The 27,433-nt window shown below is 44.7% G+C and overlaps 1 protein-coding gene across 1 annotated transcript in view; it reads right to left on the bottom strand.

Moving 5' to 3' along the window:
* The window catches only part of GRHL2 (grainyhead like transcription factor 2), a 151,864-nt gene extending 125,132 nt beyond the window's left edge, over positions 1-26,732 (bottom strand). Inside the window, exon 1 of the mRNA XM_040972735.1 lies at positions 26,362-26,732. Within this exon, the coding sequence (XP_040828669.1) occupies positions 26,362-26,381 (20 nt within the window). The 5' untranslated portion in view covers positions 26,382-26,732. The remainder of the gene's footprint in view (positions 1-26,361) is intronic.
* Between the last annotated feature and the right edge of the window lie 701 nt (positions 26,733-27,433).

The following is a 27,433-nucleotide window of genomic DNA, read 5'->3' as shown; positions in this document are numbered from 1 at the left end:
TTACATCCTGGTAACCAGAGTGCAGAACTGAGGTGGAATTCTGCCAGGTGACAAGCAGACTGTAGGAGTGGGGTAAGGGACCATGGCAATGACTCCCCTACCCTGCATGAATGATTTCATAATGGCACAAGTCCCATGGAGGTACAGGAAGTAATCGTTAGGGGCAAGGCAAGAGGCCATGTAGCTGTCTCTACTTCAAGAAGCTGCACAGAAGAGTGGGATAAAGGGTGCTGAGCTATGGACAAAGGGCAGAGTCACGGGGAGGAGTTCAGATTGTGTTGAGCCTAGCAGCTCTGGCATGCTCTGGCCCACAACTGTCCCACTGGCTTGGGTGATATGGTCATCACTAGCCAGAGAAGTGGTTGGTCTCTCTGACCTGAGTAAGGATGTGGAACTCTTGCTGCCTTTTTCATTTTCCTCTCACTCTTACCAAGCAGGTGCAAGCCAAGCCAGCCTGTTAGAAAAACAGGTGGGTGCAAGAGGCATCAGGCTTTCCAGGAATTAGAGCAGCTAAATTACAAGGTGTGTAGGGCCTGTATCAGCCAACTTCAAACAGAGTTCAAAGTCTGAAGAAAAAAACAAATATCAAGGTTGTACTTTTGGTATCATTTGATCCTTTGTGAAAGCTTCATCTTGTCAGGCTTGGGAAGGGAGTAGTTTTTGAATTATATAGAAGACTTCCGAACAACTAGTAGATTATTGCCCCCACAGAAATGTTCTCCGGAGCTGAGCCAAACACAATGGACAGGCTGATCTCTTCCACAGACACAGGCCAGTAGACAGAGAGCCAGCCCACGCCTCTCCTCTGGCAGCTTTATGATTTAGTTGGAGTTACTATGGCAGCTGCCTGGTCCTCTGCCCTGCCCTCCTTACTGTCCTGGGGGCTCTGATCCATCAGAGGAGATGGGCTGAGCAGACAAAAGGGCCATGAATAAACCATCCTGGCAGAGAACAGTAATGTAGCAGAATTGAACACAAAATAGTAGGTGATGGTAGAAAGACCCTTTGACTGACAGAGGGGAGACCTGGGAAGCGTAGACAAAAGACTGTTGAAAAATCAGGGAGTTCATGACAATTTGCTAGTGCGAATTATTAACCAGACTCCAACACTCAAAGGCACTAGTGACCACAGATAGAGCAGGAGAGAGAGGAGCAAGCAGGGCTACAGTCCCCAGCAGAAGACAAATCTCCCAATAGAAGGCAAAAATCTTCACTTTCAACTTTTGGTCTAAGATCTAGATATTGCACTCACTGCATAAATCTATGGTACCATGTCCTCAGGTTTTATACAGAAATATCCAGAACCACAATGATAAGCTTTTCTGTATAAGTGGTGTGTGTGTGTGTGTGTGTGTGTGTGTGTGTGTGTGTGTGTGTGTGTGTGTGTACACCTGTGCTAATGTCTGTGAAGGAGTGGCCTCAGTAAAGGTGATGACATGAGAGGTTAAATCTGGCAAAGAAAGAGTTGAGAATGACATAACCACTGACAGAAGATCCCAAACTGATAACTTTCTGTAAAATACAAATGATGGAACTTGGTCTCCCATCCAAACCTGAATAGACCAAGGAATCATAAGAGGAACTTCATCAGCCAAAACAACCCATGAGGGATAGATACTGCCAACATTGTTAAAATTGTTGCAGAGTGTAATAAAACATGGGAGGCTCCCCAACTCTAATCAGCTGACATAATACAGATCTCCAATGCAACCAAGGCAGCGTGTGACCATGCATGCACACGAGACACACCACTCATTCACCCAGAACACCAGACATCCATAACAATGAAAACGAACATTCAGTGAGTATTTGCCCTGTCCCGAGAACTGTTCCAAGTCTACAGCCCTCACCTCAATGCTAGGAGACAATCTCTCATCTTATTGTCATCTCTCATTTTATAGAGTAGAAACTAAACCTTGGAGCCATTAAGTTAACTTAAGCAAGCTCACACCACTGGTAAACAGTGGGAATATAGATATAAAATCCTCAATAAATAAAAAATAAAATTCTGCTATTTAAAAATATAAGGGTACTTGAAAAATTTATGAGAATATATGTTATGTAAAAGCTACTTGTGGGGCCCTGTGCTGCAGCCTAGTGGCTAAAGTCCTCCCCTTGAATGTGTTAGGATTTCATATGGGCACTGGTTCTAATTACGGCAGCTCCACTTCCCATCCAGCTCCCTGCTTGTGGCCTGGGAAAGCAGTCAAGGACAGCCCAGAGCCCCAGGACCCTGCACCCATGTGGGAGACCTGGAGGAAGTTCCTGGCTCCTGGCTTCAGATCTACTCATCACTGGCCATTGCGACCACTTGGGGAGTGAATTAGAGGATGGAAGATCTTCCTCTTTTTCCTCCTCTCTGTATATCTGACATTTAAAAATACATCTTAAAAAAAAAGCTACTTGTGGATTTTAATGTTTGTTGTACCAAAATCAGCTTTTATTCTATCATCTTTTATTCTATTTTCCCAAAACCTTTGAAGTACTGTCATACCTATTGACTACATTCACACAAGGCTTGTCTTAGGGATGCAAGACTGCTCGAAAACAAGTGAAAAAAGGCAATTTTAACTATTACTGCATTCAGAGAAAAAGTTAGGGAAAAAACTCAAAATGAAAGATCATTAACCAGTACAATGTACTGTCCTCTCAAATTCCGATGCTGAAACCTAACACTCCATGCATTCAGGTGAGGGCGGGCGAAGGGTGCTCCAGGGAGGTAATTAAGACATCAGGTGGAGCCCCCCAGATGGGATTAGTTCCTTTCTGTGAGGCAGCCAGAAAGCAAAGTATCGCAGAAGAGAGCCCACAACACATCTCTGTCACGCTGGCACCCCAATCTCAGATTTCAGTCTATCGAACCACGAGAAATTTGGATTGTTCATTAACCAACCCCGTTGATGTTACTTTGTGTGGCAGCCTGAACACCCCACAGCAATATTACAATGCTGCCACAGATTCCCTAGCTCAACAGTGAGATTCTGAAAGCATTTCCTCTATGGACCATCCTCCACCATACAACTTTGAGCATTATACCTGAAATCAAGATCAATGGAATTAAAAGGTGCCAGAGTGATTGGAAAAGGGAGATGATAGCCACTATTTGTAAACAGTACAATAATTTGATGATTTGAGGTTCAATAAAACAAAGGAGGGAGGAGAGATGAGTGGAGATACTAATATAGGGGAACAGTTGGGCACTCACATTCAACTTCATTTAAAGCCAAGAACTTAACAATTAGACTGTATTAAACCCTTAACAACATTAGTCAACCATGGGTACTCACCAATCTATTAGTTGATCCTAGTTAACATTGCTGCACATTAATACAATGAGAGAGGAACATAAATATTATAAAAATTAGAAGATGTAAACATCATTTGCATGCAAAATGATACTCTTGAATACCCACAGTAATAAGCTGAAGTATTACAAACAAGAACACAATGCAGCGGCTGAGTACAACATAACACTTAAAACCCATACTATTTCTATGCAAAACGGCTAGCTAAACCACCCTTACAATACTCTTCAAAAGTATGTTCTTCTCTGATAAACAAGCCATTTAATAAGCTTATTAAATATGCTAAAGCAATAAGAGAATAGTTTCATGATAAAGGACAATCAAAAAATATATAAAAGCATTATCATTCCTATAGGAATAATACAATAAGATGTGACTTCTATACCAAAGTTATCCATAAAACTTTATTCCCTCCTTTCTTTCTTACTTCCATTTCCTTGAGAACTACAGAAGTTGATCTTAAACTTTGCAAACAAGAAAAAAAGAAGAAAAAGCAGTAGGAAGGCTTTTTAAGGAGAATAATGAGATTTCCTAGCACATCCAGATATATTATAACATTCAGAAATTAAATTATCACCTCTAAAGAATAGATGAATGCAGTAAGATTAAAAATTAAGAAACTGTCCCAAACACAAGTATGAATATAATATATGATAAAGATAGAATTTCAAATAAGGGAGATACGTATTTTTTTCAATAAATGATAACACCAATATGATAGCCAGCTAGAAAAAGAAATTTTATTCATTTCTTCCTTCAATAAACTGTAGGTGGATCCAAGTTTTCGACAGAAATGTGAAATCATGAAAGCAGTAGAGTGACGGAATGAAAATTTGGAAAACTGTGTGGGAAGGAGTTGTCTCATTTTCCTTTATGGAGCAGAGAAAGCCTCCCTAAGTCAGGGATAATACCCAGAAGCCATTTGCAAAACAACAAATAGTTTAAAACATCTTCAGAGCAAAAAGACAAATGATAAACCCAGGTCAACAACAAGCTAATTTCTCAGTATATAACTAACTTCTAAAATTCATGAAAAAAAATCAACTTATGAAAACAGGCAAAGAACCTTAACAGTTCAGGAAAAGCAATATAAGTTGCTTTTAGACAGATAAAAGAATTCGAGAAATGTGAATGAAAAGAACAGTAAGATTATTTAAGAATGATAAGACTCATTGCTGTGGAATACAAAAATAGTCACTTGAGAACTGGATCACTAGAATTAGAGCAGCATTCTGAAGGACATTCTTTCAGACTTCCACAGGCACGGTTTGTCTCAGCACAAGTTCCACATCTATGACGTCATCCTTCGGCCACTCACGTATTCACACAATAGGATATTACGCATACATGGTGATATTCTACTTTGTTGACATGAAACTGAAAGCACAGAATATGTAGGAAAATCACTTATATAAAAAAGTCAAAAGATTTTAAAATCCCTCATGCCCACTCATGATATAATCTAGAAGGCTAGCCAAGCAAATGTCAATGCCCTGTTGGAAGTACTAGAAGGTAGCTGTAACAGCAGCATTTATCTTTTCCTAAATTTGGAGTTATTGCATAATGAGATGCATATCTTGGAACTAATACTTATTTATGCATTTGAAAGAAAGGAAGAGAGAGAGATGGACAGAGATAAATTGGGAGGGCTCCTGTCTGCTGGTCCATTCTGAAATGCCTGCAATAGCCAGGGCTAGACTCCAGGAAGCCAGAAACAAGAAACTCCACCTGTCCCGTGTGAGTGGTAGGCACCTCAGTACCACAACCTTTACCCAAGCCATCAGTCTACCAGACTCAATTAGCACAAACTTGGAGTCAATCAAATCCAATGTAACACAGGATTCCTGCAGTGTTAACCCATGTCAACTGCTTAACTAACTGCCCAAGTTAGTACACCTTAATTACTGTGCATTTTAGCCCAAGAAACTGCAGAAGCTTTCCACAGAAAACGATTTTAAACATCTTGAAGAATTTTATGCCTATTTTTATAAAAGTATGATATTATATTAGAGAAACACAGGGGTAATGGCAACATATGTTAATGATAGTAAATTGCAGCAGCCATTAAAATTAGAAGATAAAATTATGAAGAGCTGATTTTTAGTAAGATAAAAAATATTCAATATAACCAATTACCTGAGGACTGCCCTTCACTTATCAACTCCCACGGGGAGAAGGCCATTACTTGTTGCTCACAGTGGTAGATGTGCTAATCAGGCAGTCCTCAAACTCACAGCTTCAACAACATTTTAATCATAGTGAAACATGGATCACATAAACTCCTAGATAACTCAACATAATGAGCTCAACCTTCTACTGGCATTACATTTTTTTCCCCCTTAATCAGTAGCCAAAGTAATTAAGTAAAACTTTCCTTTCCATTACCTCCCTGCTATACCTGTGGAGTAACAGAAATTATATAACCAAAAGGTTAACTAGAAGGGAAACGTGGCTGCAAAGGGCCTCCATACTTCACAGACCAGCTAATGAGTTCCTGACAAATGCAGCTGGCTCCAATGCCACCAACACTTGGGAAACAAATTCCTAATTCCTAGGTGTTTTAGTGTCCTAATTCAGTTTATTTCCATACTGTTAGATTCTGCAGATGTTACCTCTAACTGAGTACCATACATAAAACAGAGAACATAAAGTTTCAACCCATAGCTTTTAAATATAATGTTGAATTACAAGGTCCTAGGGATTTGTCATTTGAAAAGTGATTTCAGTTTTAACAGCCCTATTTAGATAAAACACCCAAATGATTTTTAACTGCTAATAATAGGCCAAAGGGGGGGGGGGCGGGAATTGAATGGAGCAAAGCCAGACCAAACGTTAGAAATGAAATTAACAACGGCTGGTCTTTTCTGAGCAAAACGGAAAACATGAAGACCTGTACTATCTCGTCTCATTCTGCACCTGCCTCCACCTTTCCCACAACTAAGAATAGCAGATCAACATGCAAATTGCATTTTTGTTTTCTAAGTCAGGTCTTTTTTCCGAATTACATTTTTACATCCTGCACTAGAAGGTGTGTCATCTTTGAGATTTCATTTCCTAGCATGGTACCCGGACTCTGTGAGGAAACTAGAAACACTCAACAAACCTTACTGTGAAATGGACCCGCCCGGGGACCACTGCTTGGCAGCTGTCTGGGTATATTTATTAATCCTGGACTCACCCATCAGCAGTCAGCTTGGAGCAGGCCAATGATGATCAGCAAACTAAACATGAAGGACTTCAGGAGCCACACGTATGAACCCTGACCGCTGAACCTGTGGTCTCTAAAGAGGGAACTTGAAATGCTAATCTGAGTCACTGGTCTCAAAAAGACGCAGGAATTGTTCTCAGTGACTTGCTTGTACAAGATTTCATGACTCAACCCTGCTGGTAAGTACTCCTTATTGACTGTTAACTTTGAGCAACTGAATACTCCACATTCAGGAGCTTTTCAGGTAACAAACTGCTATATATTTAAAAACACACACACACACACAAATAGGGGCCCAGCAGAGTAGCCTAGTGGTTAAAGTCCTTGCGTTGCATGTACCAAAATCCCAGATGGAAGCCGGCTCCAATCCCAACAGCCCCACTTCCCATCCAGCTCCCTGCTTGTGGCCTGGGAAAGCAGTCGAGGACGGCCCAAAGCCTTGGGACCCTGCACCTGTGTGAGAGACCTGGAAGAAGCTCCAGGCTCCTGACTTGGAATTGACTCAGCACTGGCCACCTGGAGAATGAGTCAACCAACAAAAGATCTTCCTCCCTGTCTCTCTTCCTCTCTGTATATCTTTCAATAAAAATAAATCTTTAAAAGGAGAAAAAATACAAACGATATCCTGAGATTATACATTCCTGAAAATACGGAAAAAGATGCCATTCAAAAACCACAAATTAGCCATTTTGTTGGAAAGTCAGATAATACAAAGAGGAGGAGAGACAGAGAGGAAGATTTTCTGTTCCTTAATTCACTCCCCAGGTGACCACAATGGCCGGAAAAGAACTGATCTGAAGCCAGGAGGCAGAAACCCAGAGCCTCTTTCTGGTCTCCCACACAGGTGCAGGGTCCCAAAGCTTTGAGCTGTCCTCAACTGCCTTCCAGGGCCACAAGCAGGGAGCTGGATGGGAAGCAGGGTTTGCCGGGATTAGAACTGGTGCCCATACATATGGGATCCCGGCTTGTGCAAGGTGAGGACTTTAGCCGCTAGGATACTGTGCCAGGTCCAAGTTAGCCATTTTTAACCTAACCAAAGCAGCCCAAGGCTAAAGAGAACAAGTTGTATTGCTGAAGAAGGAATGCCCACTCCTGCTGTCAGAGATGCCCAGTGGATGGGAATGGTAATTAGGATGAAATATCTGGGTGGCTATTTGGAAATAGAAGCCAAATGTCTTTAAGAGGGACATCCCTTCTAATCAATGATTTCTACTCATTGGGATTACAACTCAAAGAAATGACTGAATGGGATTTAATGAAGGGATAATCATTCAAGTGTTAACTTGAATAGTGAAAAACTAAGGGAAAAATCTCAAAATATAATACAGAAATGATTAATTTGGAGATTTCTATACATTGTAAAACTATGAGGCTAGCAAGAATGTTGAGTGCCATGTAGCAAATTTTTAAAATCACTGTTATAATAAATATGCAAATATCTATCTCACCTTTGCCTATATAGAACATTTGTATGTCAATACACACAAAAAAGGACCAAAATATGCAGATTTCAAAATGTTAAAAATATTAACATCTATGGGTGGTAAAAAATTATTTGCTGACATTTTTTACCATCAGGGATAAAATAACTACTATCTCTAACCAGGCTTTTGAAGGAAACTTAAAAATAAGACTAAAATAAAACAACAACAAAAAAAATGTCAGTAAGTTGAATCTGCAAAGGTTGATCTCAGACTTTCCACAACACACACACACGCACACTCAAAGTGCAGTACATCTGACATCAAAACATTTTCTACATCCTGAAATGAAACTTTGTAATTTTGGCAAAAGGGCTAATGATTTCAAGTGTGTTTCTTACATGTCCGTGATTACCGTATCAGCATCTCCCTGTTTCTTTAATGAATCAAGGTGCATCTGTCTGTGCAGATGTTGGGAAATGCTCCTTCTCCTGGGCAGATCCAGAGGGAAGCTGAGCTGGATCCAGCCGCAGCCCCCAGCACAAACCACAACCACAGCTAGAAGCCAAGAGAAGAACACCATCTTCCCTGCCAGCACTGTGCTGTACTCGTGGATAAAGCTGCTGCCTGAAACACTAGGAACCCATGTGGGCACCAGTTCAAGTCTTGGCTACTCCACTTCCAATCCAGGTCCCTGTTAATATGCCTGGGAAAGCAACAGGGACTGGCATAAGTGCTTGGGCACCTGCACCCATGTGGGAGAACCGGAAGCAGCTCTGGGACCTGACCCAGCACTGCTGCCATTGGCGAGCGAACCAGTAGATAGAAGATCTTTCTCCTGCTCTGTTTCTCCCTCTCTGTAATTCTGCCTTTCAAATTAAATATGGGTTTTTTTCCTCAATAATTTTAGAAACAGAATATAAATGTGGGGAAGGTGCAATGGCATGGCAAGCTAATCCTTCACCTGCAGCAACAGCATCCCATAGGGGTGCCAGTTCATGTCCTGATGGCTTCTTTTCCAATTCAGCTCCCTGCTTATGGCCTGAAAAATGCAGAAGATAGCGCAAGTCCTTGAATCCCTGTACCCACATGGGAGATCCAAAAGAAGCTCCAGGCTCCTGGCTTCAGATGGGTTCAGATCCAACTATTGTGACCATTTGGGAAGTAAACCAGTAGATGCACACTCTCTCACACTCCACCCTTCTATGTAAAATCTGCTTTTAAATAAAAAGAAATATTTTTTAAATGAAATTAAAACACATTAATTGGTCTTTCCAATAGGGAAACCAATTGCAATTTGTATGTACTGTGAGAGGATGTGAGGGGGATACTCTCAAACTCTATTGGAAGAAAGTAAATTGTTAGACTGTTTCTAGAATTCATTTCCGGCACACGGGTCAAGCAGAGATGGTCTCCGCAAGAAACCGTTGAATTTATCTGGACAATAAGATTCTGGACTCTATGCTTGCAATGAAAGAATCTTAACTGAACTTGAACTGTAATACTGCAACAAGGTGGAGGAATCCACCATGGGGGGAGGGTATGCGGATGGGTTGGGGGAATCCCAACGCCTATGAGACAGTGTCACATAATGCAATGTAATCAATAAAAAAATTATATAAAAAAAAGAAAGAAAGAAAGAAAAGAAAAGAAAAGAAAAGAAAAGAAGGAAGGACGGATGGACGGACTTAACAAAAAAAAAAAAAAAGAATATGGGTCAAGAGCCTAAAAATATGTCTGTTGCTTCTCATACCTCCAAAAACCTAAAGTACTAACTAGAAAAACAAAATGTGTACATGTGATTTATTATCATGACATGTAGCTGTAAGTGGAAAGTACAGAATAGCATGGATGCTATACAAAAGTGGGTCATAATTTGCACTCTGCTTTACCACGACAATACGACAACAAGTATGAATTAGAAATGCTAAGAAAATAATGAATACATAGTGTTAAGAATGTGTTGAAATTTAGTCATGTTTTTTTTCTATTTACTTTTCTGTTTCCAAATTTTCCTCATAAGCATATAATGTTTTCATACCTAAAACAAAACAAAACAAACAAACAAACAAAAACAGCTTACCAAGAAGGCGTTCTTTAAGAAGGGAACACACAGCGGGCTCCTCCCTCTTGGATTACCACTTCCACGGGAGGGCATAAAATTAGGACAGTGGCTGGGGTGAAATTCGGTGTGGGACAGACTCGACTACTGCTACACATACCGGCAAACCAGGGTAGGGGGCGGGCCTGGTGGGGGTTATTGCAGGTCACTCCAACTAGGCTACAGCTCCCACTGGTTTATGCGATGGCCGAGTATGTACTGGGCAGAACCAGGCTGGACTGCAACACCCACTGGTTCCAGTGGAAGTCAGGAGTGAAAACAGAACCAACTCAGTAATTGCAACCACCAGCTGATTGGGACGATGGACTGTGCCTGGCCCTGTACTAGCTAGCACATACAAGAATCTGGCTTGAAAACACCTCAGACAAACTTTCTTTGGAGATCCCCCCAATCAAAATGCTGGACTCAGAACCCTAACCAAGAAAAGACAGAAGACAGAACAGGTCAACCAATCATCTCAGCTATATCTTGGCAGCGAAATACGGGGCAAGCAGAGACTCTGTGATGGACTATGTCAACCAATGGATTCTTCAAAGACCTCATAGTACTTGGTGTGGCAAATTAGCAGCAATTCACAACTGTTGAAATATCAAAACCACTTGGGCAAGAACCTTAGAGCATACCCTACATCTGGGACCTGGGGAGGGTGGGAAATTGGGTGGGCCTTCTGCCTTAATACCCCCCTTTACACATGAAGGAAATAATATGAAATAAATAAATAAATAAGAGAACACACAGACCCAGCACTGTGGCATAGAAGCTAAAGTGCTCTCCTTGACTGTGTCAGGATCCCAAGTGGGCGCAGTTTCTAATCATGGCAGCCCTACTTCCCGTCCAGCTCCCTGCTTGTGGCCTGGTAAAGCAGTCGAGGACAGCCCAAAGCCTTGGGAACCTGCATCCACGTGGGAGACCTGGAGGAAGTTCCTGGATCCTGGGTTTGGATGGGAGCAGCACCGGCCATTGTGGTCACTTGGGGAGTGAAGCATCAGATAGAAGATCTTTCTATCTCTCCTCCTCTCTGTATATCTGGCACTCCAATAAAATAAATAAATCTTTAAAAAAAAAAATAAAAATAGGGCCCGGCGCGGTAGCGCAGTGGTAAGGTCCTCGCCTTGCACGCCCGGGATCCCATATGGGCGCTGGTTCTAATCCCGGCAGCCCCACTTCCCTTCCAGCTCCCTGCCTGTGGCCCAGGAAAACAGTCGAGGACGGCCTAAAGCTTTGGGACCCTGCACCCATTTGGGAGACCCAGAGAAGAGGCTCCTGGCTTCGGATCGGCATAGCATCAACTGTTGTGCTCAGTTGGGGAGTGAAACATCGGACGGAAGATCTTCCTCTCTGTCTCTCCTCTCTGTATATCCGCCTTTCCAATAAAAATAAAATAAAGCTTTAAAAAAAAAAAGATTTTTTTAAGATTTATTTTCATTATTATTAATAAAATTTATCTCCAATAAATAAAATTTATCTCCAATAAAATAAATAAATCTTTAAAAAAAATAAAAATAAAGATTTTTTTTTAAAAGATTTAATTTCATTATTATTGGAAAGTCAGATATACAGAGAGGAAGATCTTCTGTCCAATGATTCACTCCCCAAGTGAGCACAACGGCCGGTACTGCACCGATCCGAAGCCAGGATCCAGGAGCTACTTCCAGGTCTCCCACACAGGTGCAGGGTCCCAAAGCTTTAGGCCATCCTCGACTGCTTTCCACAAGCAGGGAGCTGGATGGGAAGTGGAGCTGCCAGGATTAGAACCAGCGCACATATGGGATCCCGGGAGCACTTGAGGCGAGGACTTCAGCCACTAGGCCACGGTGCCGGGCCCACATCTTTTTTTTTTTTTTAAAGGAACACACACAAATGCAAAACTGTATCATAAAACAATTGCAGTGAAAGTCAGACAGCACCCTGAAAGCCATGGCATAGGTCACACCAAAATGCTCCAAAACAGTGATTTAGACAATAATTCATCAAATACACACTACTATAAAAAATCGCAGCCTCATAACAACATTTTTAACTTTTTCTATACTCCAGGAATTTGATGACAACAACAAAAATCTGGTTAGCCTTGGCAGCTCTGAACAGCAGTTTTAGTTTCATGCACGTGGCAAGCATGTGCGGGTATGTTGCAGTGGGGAAATTTGGAACTTGAAACTGAAGGTGCCCTAGATTTCTACCACACGGGTATTTGTTTATTTGTTTAGGATCAGGAAGATAAAAAATTTAAAAAATCAAACAGGCCTTTACATTTTTCAGTTCATTTCAACTTCAGAATATTAAGTAATACATGAGTCATGTTCTCAAGATTTACAGGCAAATTCAAGAAACAAATATGTGTCGCTAGATACGACACAAACCCTACCTTATAGGTTGTTGATCAAAGATAAGTTAACAATGAAAATACATGGGCCCAGTGCAGTAGGCTAGCAGCTAAAGTCCTCACCTCACACATGCCGGGATCCCATATGGGAGCCGGTTCTAATCCTGGCAGTCCCACTTCCCATCCAGCTCCCTACTTGTGGCCTAGGAAAGCAATCGAGGACGGCCCAAAGCTTTGGGACCATGTACCTGTGTGGGAGACCTGGAGGAGGTTCCTGGCTCCTGGCTTCAGATAGGCTCAAAACCAACCATTGTGGTCCCTTGGGGAGTGAATGAACGAACAGAAGATCTTCCTCTCTGTCTCACCTCTCTGTATGTCTGATTTGCAATAAAAATAAGAGAATGAAAACACATACACAAAGAGACCATAGTCTTTCCACAGGAGGCATTCAAGTTTATGGAGATTTTCAATATCCCAAGACAATAATTTTTGGGAAACTCTGCAGTGTTTGAGGTCTGATGAATTTTTGCACAATGTAAAGAAAAGGATGACAGGAACCAAGCCAAATAAAAATCACAGAGGTGACCACTCACACATCCCTCTTCAGAACACCAATTCAAATACTTGTTCCTATATTACAGACTGTGTCAATTCCTACAGCCCAAGATCATACTGGTCTTGCTCACATTTTACAAAAAAAAAACAAATTCCACTCTTCATAAACCGTCTTTCCCCACCCAAGGCAACTTCAGTGATTCTGTGGGGCCAGTCTCTCCCCCAGGTTCTACCCGGTGTTTTTGTTAACAGCTGTGGGTGCCCCTTGGATAGGCTGATAAGAAAGTGTTTGCGACAACACTTCCACTACAGACGCCTGCAGAAGATGCAATGATGCAATCTCAGCCAGCCTCACTAACAGACTCAGGCTCGCCTGGCATGATCTATGCACTGGCTTGCAGGAGGAGTCAGATGACTCACCCACTCATGCCTCCGGGCAAAGCAAGTCCACATTATGGGAAAAATAAACCGTTCCTAAAAAATATCACAAACACCCAACCTTGCCTACAACTGCCTTTTGTTTTTAAAGAAGTTCCAATCTAGCCTCTTCCAGAGGGCCAAATGCAAGTGGACCCCACACGAAGTCTCGCCCAGGCACACTCAAGGGCAGTCCGAGATAGTCACAAAAATCTCACCACCTACAAAGCATTATCTTGAAGGAAAACCACACTCAGGCACCTTCAGGCCAGTAAACAGAATAAACTGAGGTTTCCTAATTCTCAACTATTCTCCCACCTTCAAGTTCTACAGATATGGGCCCAGCGTGATAGCCTAGCAGCTAAAGTCCTTACCTTGAACGCACTGTGATCTTGTATGGGTGCCGGTTCTAATCCCAGCAGTCCTGTTTCCCACCCAGCTCCCTGCTTATGGCCTGGGAAGCAGTTGAGGATGGCCCCAAAGCCTTGGGACCCTGAGCCCACATGGGAGATCCGGAATAGGCTCCTGGCTTTGGATTGGCCATTGTGGCCCCTAGGGGAGTGAATTAATGAATGGAAGATTGCTCTGTATAGCTGACTTTCCAAAAAAAAAATTTTTTTTTTAAGTTAACAGACACAGGAATCTCCTACTCTAATGTTTTAGGAAGTAAGTGGATGTAATAATTGGACTGGACATATAAGACAATCATAAAGGGCAGGTTGTTGAGACAGCCATCCATTCAGTGCACAAGGTGGGCAGCAGGGGTGGGGCAGACTCCCAAGGGAGTGAGGCCTGGAGTGCGCCCTGGGACCAGGCTTGCTCCACCTGGAATAAACAGCTGGACAGGTTTTGCATTTTATTTAGGGTAATTGTATGTTACTTTTAAATGTCAGTGGCAGTGACATGGCTGTTTCTTAGAAGTACGTTATATAATACCATGTCAACTAATTCCATTACGTTATAAATTGTTACTGATGTAATGTCGGGGTTTTTAATTGATCGGGATGGTATTCTGTCGGCTCTACCTTCGGACCAGAGATGGTCTCCCCAAGAAACTGCTGAACTTATCTGGACAATAAGATGCTGGACTCTATGCTTTGTAAATGCTTGCAAGAAAAGAATCTCAACTGAATCTGAACTGTAGTAATGCAACAAGAATCCACCACGGGAGGGGAGAGGGGTTTTGGGGAGGGAGAGGGGAATTCCAGGGCCTGAGAAACTGTGTCGCATGATGCAATGTAATAAAAAAAAAAAAAAAAAGAGTACATTATATAAAATGTCTCCTTTATTACAAAAGCAGTATAAACTCATTTCAGTCGACTACGAAAAGAAACCATTAAAATAAGCAACAGAAGTCACTCCCCACCCACTCCTGCCCACACACACACAGAACAAATCCTGTAGACTTTTTCATGGATTTAAAAAAAAAAAATCACTTATATTTTGTTTTCTGTCTATAAGCATGCTAATTAATGCAATACTCTCATGGACATTTCTTCCTGTCACTGGATATTTCTCCAAAATACATTAAACAATACCTGCATAATCATCTCATCCAACTATGATTTAGGACATCAATTCTCCGTAGCCAATCTTTCAGGGGCTTTCCAATTTTTTCACTTTCAAATATCTTGGATTATTTCCTTAAAACAAATCTTTTTGGGCCCCGGTGGCTTGACCTAGTGGCTAAAGTCCTCGCCTTGAACACACTGGGATCCCATATGGGCGCCGGTTCTAATCCCGGCAGCCCCACTTCCTATCCAGCTCCCTGCTTGTGGCCTGGGAAAGCAGTCAAGGACATCCCAAGGCCTTGGGACCCTGCATCCATGTGGGAGACCCAGAAGAGCTCCTGGCTCCTGGCTTTGGATCAGCTCAGAACCGGCTGTTGTTGTCACTTGGGGAGTGAATCATCAGACAGAAGATTTCCTTCTTTCTGTATATCTTACTTTGCAATAAAAATAAAATAAATCTTTTTTTAAAAAAGTCATCTTTTTTTTAAAACCAGGAACCTCTTTCTGGTCTTCCACACGCGTGCAGAGTCCCAAGGCTTTAGGCCGTCCTCGATTGCTTTCCCAGGCCACATGCAGGAAGCTGGACGGAAGTGGGGCTGCCGGGATTAGAATCAGCGCCCATATGGGATCCCGGGTGCATTCAAGGGGAGGACTTTAGCTGCTAGGCCATGCCGCCAGGCCCTCTCCTTTCATTCTAAAGATTGATTTTCTTTGAAAGGAAGAGTTATAGAGAACCAGAGTTATAGAGAACTCTTTCATCTGCTGGTTTATTCCCCAAATGAACCAATCTGGAGCTTCTTCCAGGTCTTTGATATGGGTGCAGGGACTTGAGCCAGGCTCTGCTCTTCTCCAAAGGCATCAGCAGGGAGCTGGCTGGTTTGGAAGTGAAGATCCAGTATTCCAACCAGCAGCCACATGGGATGTCAGCACTGCAGGCAATGGCTTAATATACTTTGCTACAACACCAAACCCTCCTTTTTTTCTTATCTCCATTTCTTTCTACTTCCAGTAAAACATAACTTGGAGGGCATGCATTATCAGAAAATGTCACTTGGGCAGGGGTGGTTAAGTTACTGTTTGGTATGCTCATAGCTCTTGTCAGAGCTGCGACTGAAGTTCACAGGGTGCCTGGCAGCCTTTTTCTGTGTTTTACCCTCCTGCCTGTCAGAAGCTCGATTCTCTGTCAGCTAGATTCCAGCACAGTGAGAAGGGAGCTGAGGGGTAAATGGCAGTCCCTCTGTGTCTGGCCCCCGTCCCTTTGCAGACCATAGCCACTCTTGGGGAATGGCCTCCACCTGCCCAGGTCCTTCTGGAGGGAGGGAGGAAAGGAGGTGCAGCCCATGGGAGCAGATGGTTATCCTGAAACCATTTAGTTCAACTCCATTTTGCAGGTGGAAAGCAACCCAAAAGAACTCTCTGATCTCAAGCTCAAATCATTGTGTCCTCCTCCCCTCCCACTCCCTCCTTCAGCACAGCGTGGGGTAGTTTGGATTTAGCTAAATCCTGGCCTTGCATCCGATGGGATACTGGTTCGTATCCCAGCTGCTCCAGTTCTCTTCCGGCTCCCTACTGGTGCCATGGGACTGCTTGGAACCCTGCACCCACGTGGGAGACCGGGAGGAAGCTCCTGGCTTTACATCAGTTCAGCTTTGGCCATTGTGGCCACTTGGAGAGCGAACCAGCAAACAGAACGTCTTTGTCTTTGTTTATCTCTGTGTATCTGTCATTCCAATTAAAAAATAAATAAATATCCTCCCCTAATGTTGCAGGAAGGAGGCAAAACCTACTTTTGTTCCTGTCTTCTTTGAAAAGTTAGATGCAGAAAGTAAAAGTACAGAAAGCAGTTATTTTATGGGACTCACTGAACTGAGAACAAAAAGAGAGAACACAATTACAGGAGCGTGGGAAGGATTGCCCATTTGAACTCTGGGTAATGTTATCAGATTCTAAAACAGCCCCTTCATCTGCTCGTACTCATGTTTTTAAGAGGAAAACATGGCGAGTCTGCCCTGTTCCCCATCTTCCTCAGAGAAAGTCAGAGAAAGCTCTCCCACCACACACTCACACACACACAAATTGTGCTCCAAAAAGTCAAAACTCAATTTTCAACTCACAACGTCTCAAAATGCCAGAAGGAGGAATGTAAGTCAACTTCCGCTACAAATCCTCCACTTGGTTCCTCACACGTCCTGCAGGATTCCCAGGCTCATCCAGCCTCTAGAACTCTTAACTTTCAACTTAAAAAACAAAGCCAATTCCCCCGAAGGCCAAACAGCCCCAGGTCAGTCCCAAGCCTGGTCCCGGCCACTTCCACTGCAGCTTCTCCCAGCGCTTTCCCATTTCCCTTCCCCCTCTCTTCCCTCCCCAGCAGCCCTCTCCCCGTCTCTGGCTACCACAAGTCTAGGACCCAGTGGCAGACCTAGTGGAGGATGAGGCTCCAGCCTCTAGGGGTTTTGACTTTGTTGGATTTGTGAAACACGAGCTCTGAAACGAGATGACAGGCAAACTGCCCCAGGCTGGCCTTCTCTGTTGGGGGGTTGGGGGAGGGGCAGTCTGCATTCACATTTGAAAAGGAAGTGTCTCCTAGGGAGTGCTCAGGAAAGCAGAGCATTGAAAAGTGCACCCCACAAAGTTCACTGCCAGGTCCTTACAAAGTAAAATCAGGTACTTTCTCCACGAAGGAGCAGCCATCACCTGCTGTTAAGTCGCCATTCAAATGCACAATTCTCTACCACCCAGACTTACTTTCAGAATATACATGAAAATCTCCTGAAAGGCACCAGTGGGCGTCTTAACAAGCTATATTGTAGATGGCAGTTCAGATTGTGTTGTTTTTATAAATAACAGGACTACTGCTCACCATAGCAAAGCTGAAGTATTTCTGTCTTCCCAAAGTAAAGGGGTGAGTGGAGGTCCTTAATGAAAGACTTTGTATCCCTGTTAACCCATTTTTCTCCGGTTCTTTCCTTGAGCATTAAGATGTATACAACACTAGAGGTACTTTCTTGGTACTGAAATTTTTAAAAATTAACAAAGCAGATCTAAGGTGATTATCTGCAAGAAGTTGGCTGGTAGGGGGTGAATTTGAATTTTGAAGACTAGTGGAGTTAAGAGGGACTCCAGGTGTGTGTTCTTGTTACTAAGCAACCCCGTGTCCTCCCGGGCAAAGCGAACATTCCGATTCCGCCTGTTGCTGCTCGCTAAGGAATTTTTCCCGGCCAGGTTTGCCAAGCCAGTAGCTCTCCTGTTTCAGGCCAGGCCTAGTTTTTAAATGGAGCACAAGTGATTGAATTGCTCTTTGAAAAGGAGAATGGTAGCCCCACAACACAAATGTTGGGGTTATGAGCAAGGAGAAGATCTTCCCCCATACTAACAAGAACGTAAAAGTTTCCCAAAGCTGAACAATCAGCTTCTATCAGACAGGAATGGTGTCATCTGAGGCCATCGTTTTTACCTGTTGGCCTAGATAGCAAGGACGACGGGCTACTGATGCTATACATGCTAAGAAGAATCCAGCACAGTTCACTAGCAGGAACACCTAAAACTGATTCTCATTCACCTCAACATCGATTCTCACCAAGCAGCACCTTAGAGAGAAATCAGGTAAAGAGGAAGGAAGGCAGAAATACACTATCTAACCAAATTGCCTTTTCAAGCCAGAAACACATGGCGAGTTAAAGCAGAATCCTAAATAGGAGCTAAAAAAAAAAATACTTTAATTACTAAAGAATCTTTAAATTTCATAACCTTTAAAAATCTTAAGTTATCTGGATGTTAAACACTTTGAGACTGTTGATTTACCTGGAACCTTCCTAGGTTCTCTTCCGCTTTGCAGAAACTGGTAGAAATAGCCAGATCTTGCTGTCCAACAATCTTTCTTAGCTCTTTTTATCCTCCTTAGTAGGGAGGTTCTAGGCCCATTTGGGTGGTCCTGCAGTCTACGGTGAGTTTAAAACCACACTGCAGGCCAAAAGAAGGTCTTTCTAGAACTACCTTACTTGCAGCTGCAAACCAAGCTCCAGCTATAATCCCAGCAATTCATTTCACCTGGGATCAACATCAGACTGGAACTCTTTAAGGTTAGCAACATGCTGAGATAGATCAAAATTCAACGAAACAACCAACACCTGAATAAAGAACATTGCTTTCACAGTACTGAAGAAGTCAGGTGGGCTTGAGCACTTGCCTGGCTCCCAGGGAGAAACCTGAACTTAGCTGACATTACTTCAAATCTTTGGCAACTCTGAAAACTTAGCAGGGGTCTAAAGAGTCTCCTCCTTCCAGAAGGGATATATCAGCAAAGCGATAGAGCAGAGGACACTGAAAGACCAAATAATTCTTGCATCCAAGGTAAGTTGCCATCAGAAGCTACCCATGCAAGAGTACCTACCATAAAATCCCACAGGTTTCACTTCACTTACACACTGGATATGCACCTGAATAGTTGTATGCATCTAAAGCACTATTTTGTAATTGACTCAACCATAAGGCATCACTGGGATATTGTTTAGATGCAGATTCCCTGGTCCTCTCCTGTGTTTATAGGTGTTTGTCTTTAAGATTAATTTATTTGAAAGGCAATGTTGAAAGCGTTCAGATGGGGGGAGAGAGAGAGAGAGAGAGAGATCTGTCTGCTGACTCACTGCCCAAACAGCAATGATTGCGGATGGGCCAGGGTCAAGCCAGAAACTCCACCCATCCCCGCCCCCCCCCCCCCACACACACACACGGCTGGCAGGGATGCAAGCACTTGGGCCATCTTCTGCTGCTTTCCAGCATATACCAGGGAGTTACATGGGAAGCAGGATAACTAAGACACAAACCAGTACCTCTTCAACATGGGATGCCTCTTCAATATGGGGTTAAGCGACAGCTTAATCTTCTGTCCCGTAATGTCAGTCCCTATTTATAGTTTTACCAAATGTCTCAGGTGATATTTTTATAGTCAGATGCAATGGGAAGCAAGGATATAAAAGATTCCTATTTTCTTCAGTTTTTTTTTTTTTAATTCAGATGTTCATGTTGTTCTCTTAGCATCTTGTTATTTTTAGGTAGGCTAATTTTGCCTATACATAAGCTTACTTAATTGAAGATGTAAAATTACTTAACCAAAGCACATCAGCAGCTAATCCATGTTTTCTGATGGATTACAATTTGCAGAAATTGAGTGACAGTAAAAGGCAAGCAAGCAGGGAAGACAAGCAGTGTTCAGCACAAAGCTCATGTTGAGGAATTGTCAGGTCAAACACCCTCTGACACTTGTCTCCCCTCTCAATTCCAACGCTCAAGGGGTCTTCCATGCATTTACTCACATCTGAATTAAAGAACATGTGGGATTTAATCTGTGACAGGTGGTAGAGCACTTGGTACTGAGAAGAGACAAGATTCACCTTATTAGCTGGTTTGTAATGGATACCACTTGACTGCCAGGGCCACTTGCCAAGTATCACTTTGCTTTTGAATATGCAAATGACTGAATTCATAAGTAAGGAACTCATGGCAGGCATTTGATTCAGCCGTTAGTACACTGCTGCGGGCACCTGGACCCCTCGTTAGGATACCTGGATTGAATTCCTGCCACCACTACTGAATCCAGCTTCCTGTCAACAGACATCATGGGAGGCAGCAGCAGATGGCTCCAGTAACTGGGTCCCACATGGGAAACCCAGATGGAGTTTCTGCCTTTGGCTTGACCCCAGGTGTGAACCAGTGGATGCAAGATATCTGTTTCTCCAGGTTTCTGCTCTATAAGTAAATTTAAAAAAAAATAACTGGTATTAACTTGCTTGGCAGTGATATTATCTTTACACTGGGCTCCTTTCTGGTCTTAGACTCTGCTAAGCACCCTCACTTCAAGACCTTGGCACTTGCTCTCCCAACTGCCTGTAACATTCTTACCCCAAGTATCTTCAGGGCTCAAGTTTTCACTTTCCTCCAAGTTCCTGTCCCAACCACCATACATAAAGCAGCTCTCCAGTATCCCCAGTCAGTCTGTTGCACCTGCTTTGATTCCCAGCATTGCATTATCACCATTACTTAATGTAGTACGTTCACTTCTTGGCTGATTTGCCATCAATTCCTCCTTGCACCCACAAAAACAGAAGCCCCGTGAGGCAGGTGACTATGTTCTTATTGCTGAATTTTGATGTTGGGACTAAGGTCAGGATGAAACGGCATTGAATACATCTTTGTTTGGAAAAAAAAAAAAGGATATTCTCTTGGTTTGAGGAATACAAGATGAATTCTTGACATGTGCGGTCCTCAAAGCTATTTCATATATCCAAAAGGAAAACAGGCATTCTTAACCCTAATGAGCAGGATGCCGAATTCAAGTGTACAGTCATTACCTAAAGCAAAATCTATATTTAAGGTATTGTATGAATAATGGCATGACTCCTTAAGATAAAGCACACAAAATGACTAGCTGAAAGCCAGGTACATGGCAAGCAGCAGATATTTACCCTGAGCTGTACTGTGTTTTTTGAAAGCTTTTATGGTGTGGGACTATGGCACAAGTGGTAAACTCACTGCCTGAGAAGCTCACGTTCTGCTCTGAATCCCAGCTTGTCTTCTTCAAACTCAGTTTCTGGATAATAGACTGGGGGGAGTAGCAGAGGAGGGCCCTAAAGCTCCCTGCTGTCACATGGGAGACCCAGCTGGAAGACTCAGATGGAGCCCCAGATGGAGTCCCTGGCTGCTGCAGGCATTTGAGGAACACACCAGTAAATTAAAGACTTTTTCCTCTCTCTCTTCCCATGCCATTTTCAAACAAATAAAAATTTTAAAATTAATTCTTCTCATAACTATCATTCTTTTGGTAAATTTTCAGGTACTTTGTAAGCCTTAATTCAAATCATGTCTGTGGATGTCTTATTTCTCACCGCAGTGTATATGCTTGAGACGCTGGCACTTGTTGTCCAGCTTTGCATTCCAGAATGCCTTAGAAAATACTGCAGCTTGGGGGACCCCAGAGTGGAGCAGGTGGACAGGAGGAGAATTGTATCCCAACCCTGGAGACTCCCAGATCCTCACCAAGGACTATCAGTATGGACACCAAGGATTACATCCCAACTGCCAAGGAGATCACGGGGAATTGGAGTACCTTCGGAGACCGAGAACTCTGAGGTCATCCACTCCCATTTGAATCTCCCACACGGGATGGAAGAAGCCCAAATTCTTCCTCGCAGGGTCCAATGTCATCAGAATAACAGAAAGGAGCCCTGAGAGGTCTGCAGAAAAAGAACAGTAAACTCCCTTTGGGACTAGAGAGAGGAGCTTTCTCTGGTCCTTACTTAGTTCCAACTTTGGATCCCCACCCTCTCCTGCAATGACCATTGGGGTCACCCCAGAACCCTCCCCAAAAAACAAAAACAAACAAATTAGAATATAGAAAAACAAGGAAAGCTTAGAACCAGACAGGAAACAGTCAGCGGGGACTCATATATACCTTACTAGGTAGGACACAAAAATAAGTTACTACTCACTGGGGTATCGAAGATTTCTCTGCACATCCCTCCTGAAACCGTTCTGTGCCTCAACTGTTGACATATGCCTTGTTAGTTATAAGCCAGTTTGGACTATCCTAAAATCTGCCAAGTTTAGTAAAAATTATGTTTCAATACAATAAACTGCTAAATACAAAAATAAAAATGGACACGAGACAGCTGAATAGTACCCTATAGCCATTTTAGGTGGATAGGAGCCAGTTGTATATAAACTAAAATTGAAATGTCAATGAAGTAGTCACAGGATGTGGTTAAAAACTTGCATTTTCTAACACATCACTCAATACCATGTCATTTAACTCCATAATGTTGTAAACTGTTGTTAATGTTATGCTATGGCTTTTAATTGGTCGGGACGAAATTCTGCCAGCTCTGCTTTTAGACCAGAGATGGTCTCCCCAAGAAACTGTTGAACTGATCTGGTACATGCTTACAATGAAAGAAGCATGACTGGATTTGAACTGTAATACTGCAATAAGGTGGAGGAATCCACCATGGGGGGAGGGTCTGGGGAGGGGTTGGGGGAACCTCAGAGCCTATGAAATGATGTCATAAACTGAAATGCAATTTTTAAAAAAGCAGAACACTTCAGTAAATAAGTAGAAGATACAAATTTTAAAAACCGATGAAAAAATTTAAAAAACCTGCAGCTTGTGGGTAACAATACATTGACCTGGTGGGAAACACCTGAGTAGCAAATCCAATATTACATACACATGACAATACTTGGCAACGCGCGTGGAAAAAAGCCTATTGAGAATAATGGTTCCAGGATTTCAAAAAAGATTTGCACCAAAATAAACTTACTGATTTCATTCCTCTGTTAAGTTTCTGATGACCCCAGGTATGCCAACCAATGTCTACTTTCTATCTGTTGCCTAGCTTGCTGACAAAGATCATAAATCTTCACAAAATTTCAGTTGGAGACTACAGAACTTTTAAATATCTACAAAGACAAAATGTCCTAATAACACTTTGCTTTAATGAGCGGCAACATCAACACAGTAGAACACAAAATGCAGAATGTTTCCACCTAAGTCCACACCATAAAAAGTGGTGACGCCGCCTCTGTCCGGATGCACTCCCTGGAATGAGCTCCGTGGCTATCCCAAAGACGATTGCCTCATCTTACTGCGATTGTGGAAAACTGTCCCAGCTATACTCCGTGTCATTTCCAGAGTGACCTGGAGGTCTCATAGGGTGATGAGGTCAAGGACAAGACCCTCCAGTGCCCTCCTCAGCTTCTCAGGTGAGGAAGTGTCCACCAGGAGCTCAGATATGCAGAGTTCTCACCCCAACACACACACCACCACCACCACCACCATCACCCCATTCCTACCTTCTGGAGCCTCAGCACAGACAAGTCACACCCCACTTGGTGGGCATCCCTTAGAATATTCAAGAAAACAAGACTAGGGACCAGTAGTGCCATGGCACAGCGTAGAGGGTAAAGCTGCCAGCTATAGCACAGGTATCCCATGAAAGCAATGGTTTGAGTCCTGGCTGCCCCACTTCCCATCCAGCGAAATGCTAATGCTTCTGGGAAAGCAATCTTTGTGCCTCTGCACCCAGGTGGAAGATACAGAAGAAGCTCCCGCCTTCAGACCAGCCCAGGTGACAGTACTTGGGGAATGAACTAGCAGATTGAAGATCACTTTCTCACTCCCTCTCTCTGTAACTTGGCCTTTCAAGTAAATCTTACAGAAAATCAGGAAAGAGCAGAATAAAGATCCAAAAATCACCATATGAACTTCAAACATCTCCCAGTAGAACACGCACAGAAAGAAACCAATCCAAATTTGCGGCTCTTTGCAGTGTTGTTACTGTAATTTTTCCAAGGATGTAAAATTAAGACTTAGAAACCGACTTAGAAACCACACGACAAAAGCTACTTTTTCATTAAGTATGCTATCGGTAACCCTAGCTAGTTATGACTCATGAAAACTAGGCAATGTAGAGTAATAAAAGCAGACAGCTTGCCTCAGGACTTATTTGCAGAAAGCAAGTTAAGTTGTCCTTGTGGCTGCTATGGTGGAACTGGGAGAAAACACAGACCCATCTATTTTTCTCTGAATTCATCTGAGTACTATCAGGAAAATTTAGGCAACCTGTTGGCACTGGTAGATTTCATTGCACTAAGTTTGCCACCTTTTTTCTTTCTTTCTTTCTTTTTTTTTTTTTTTGTAATATGCAACCACAACGAACCAAAACACCTGCTTGGTCATCTCCACTTCAGGGCTACCCAGATTTTCAAACTCGGGGCTGCAGGGCCCCCAGAATGCGCTGCCTGGAAGAGGGCCAGGGCTGCGCTCCTGTCGCCACGCCCACAGCGCCTGGGGTTTGCAACGCTCTTTCTTCCCCTCCGGTGGGTGACACAGTTCCGCCATAGCGGGCGGTCACACTGGCACCACCATCTGGCAGTTTCTCGGGGAACGAGGGGACGGGAGTGGTGGGAACTGCGTGTGTGCTCGACTTCCGGACCCTACCAGCCTTGCCTTGGCCCAGACCGTGGCCCTTCCTCTTCCACCACCGCAGGCCCGCGGGGCCTTGGCACGCCTCCCTCGACGTCCCCGGCCTGAGGCCCGGTGCCGTCCACCGGGCGCCCGGGCCCTTGCACCAGCGGAGCTACCCTGGGGTAGAGCTCTTCGGGGTGGGCCACCACATCGGGGTCAAGTTACCCCGGGGTGGAAGAGACAATAAACAAATAATAAATAAATAAAAAGGCGAGGAGGCCACTTGGTACTAGCACTAGGTAGGACACTGCCAGCTGCCAGCCTGAGAGGAGGGGGCAGGGAGAAGGAGTGAGTGTCGCCACCGAATCCCGAGAAAGGCCACGGGACCCACCTCCGGCTCCCTCCCGCTCCCGCCCTCGGCCCCACCTCCCCCGGCTCGCGCACAAAGCCGTCCCGGAGGCGGGGGCCGCGACCGCGGGAAGGAGGCCGCCCGGAGGCCGCCCGGACGCCGCCCGGACCAGGCCCAGGAACCCAGCGGGGGAAACTGGGGCCGCGCAGGCCGCAACACCAGAGACGAGCCTGGAAGGGGCCCCCGTCGCGGGCGGGAAGGGCGTGCGGGCAAGGTGCCCTCCAGCCCCGGCCCCTCTGAACAGGCCCAGCGGCGCGTCCCACTCAAAGCCCGCGTTGGCTGGCAGCTTCCCAGCGTGTGGCACCCGGGCCGCGGCGCGGGCTGCTGATGGGGATGAGTTCGGGGGTGCAGACGCCCGTCGGGGTGCAGGCCAGCTTCACCCCGCCGAAGTGCCGACTCGGGGCTTCACATCGGTGTCACCACCACCACACCAATCTTTCCAAGGCCCAGTCTCCGGGCATCTGCACCAGGTGGCCGGACAATGCGGGGACGTGCGCCTGCGGCCTCCCGGCTAGGACGCTAGTCTGGGGCGCACCGCGGGCGGACGCACGCACGGCCCCGAGGCCGGGTGCGGGAAGATGGCCGTTCCTGCCAGGGCATAAAAGCTCTTTGTTGCGCTCACACAAAAGCGACCAGATCCCGCTTTGCTAGCGGGCTCCCTATTGCACAAATCGAAGGAACTCGACTAAACTTCCAGGCCAGGGACGGGGGGGTGGGAGGAGGGAGGTTGGCAGAAGCCTGGGGAGAGGGGAGAGGAATACCCCCAACCCCACCCCACCCCCACCGAAACCTCAGTTCACGTCCACGCAATTCGTCCCGAGTGCGGGGAGCTAAGGACACTGGCAAGGGAGGGAGGAAGAAGGAAAAACTTAGTACTAAGGCCCGTAGGGACAGTAAATATTCGTGTTCTTGGGAGCTTTCTCCCCTGAATCGGGGTAGAAATGTAATTCGGTAAAGTCTGGATCCACCAAAAACAAAAACAAAAAAAGGAAAAGAAAAAATAGAAAAGGCAAAAAAAGAAAGAAAGAAAAAAAATAAAACACCAACAATAGCAACTTTTAAAAAAATCACAAACCAGTTGCCATCAGCCCAAAGTGGTAGCAGCAGCAGCCGGCGCGTGTGATCCACTTACTTGTCCGACTCTTGTGACATGTTTGATCCAATGAACTCGCTCCCCTTTTCCTGGAGCCTCAGCCTCTGGTGAAACTGGACTTTCAGGTCTGTGCAGGTGAAGGTGTGTGAGAGCGCCCGAGATGGCAGAACAAGAGCTACAGGTAATTCTGCTTTTTCGTCCCCCCTCACCACTCTCGCTCGCTCGCCCGCTCGCGCCCTCACCTAGCCGGAAAGGTGGGATGGGGGGAGGCCCTCACATGGGGCCCGAGCTCGGAGGCGGCCGGGCGGCGCGGAGTCCTCCTGGATCGTGGCAATGGGGCAGACACAGAGCAGAAAGTGGCGGACTTGGGCGGCCACAGGTAACTTTCTCGCAAGGAGCTGAATTCTTTCACTAAAGGGTACAAGCCCTAGGGACGAGCTGCGCCCTGATTGGCTGCAGAGCTTCCTCAGGTGAGCTGCCATTGGCAGAGGCGCGCTCAGGTAAGGCCCTTCTCCAAGTGCAGGTAACTCACTCCGAAGTTTACCAGAGTGGAGCAGAGGCCCGCTTGTAACCCAGCTCTGTGGCGCCGGGTGGGAAGCTGAAGGTCAGGACTTCGAGCTGCGTTTCCCGACCACCAACTGCACCCCTGCCGGGGCGAGATGGTGGGGGAGGGTACCAGAAGCTGAGTTGGAGGGTGCGGTGGGGGAGGAGAAGCGGCACCTGCAAACACTGGGGATTGTGGGTCGAACGGAAGGACGGAGAACTGCACTCAGACATCCCGAACTAACCGGAGTCAAAGGCGCAGCACCCGGCGAAGGCCTATAATGCCCACCTTCGGATGACTGACGGTGGCCGAAGAGAACCGGACGAAAGTGACTTTGGTGCTCAGAGGGGAGAAGAAACCCAAAGCCGGGTCTGTTGTGTCATTGCATTTTTCACATTCTTAACCACAACAAGCATTTCCCGAGTCCTGATGCATAGGAGATAGCAGGTAGATTACAGCTTCTCAAAGAGCCGAGCATCGTTTTTCGTGAGTCGGGCAGGTGGAGAGTGGCGTGGTTTGGATGGAGCCAGGAGATTTGATGAAATACACACTGGAGCACCGCTTCCA

Source organism: Ochotona curzoniae, unplaced genomic scaffold (genome assembly GCF_017591425.1).
Source record: "Ochotona curzoniae isolate NIBS_2020 unplaced genomic scaffold, NIBS_Ocur_1.0 contig_2318, whole genome shotgun sequence".
NCBI lineage: Eukaryota > Metazoa > Chordata > Mammalia > Lagomorpha > Ochotonidae > Ochotona > Ochotona curzoniae.
This window is presented reverse-complemented; position numbering and strand designations above follow the sequence as displayed.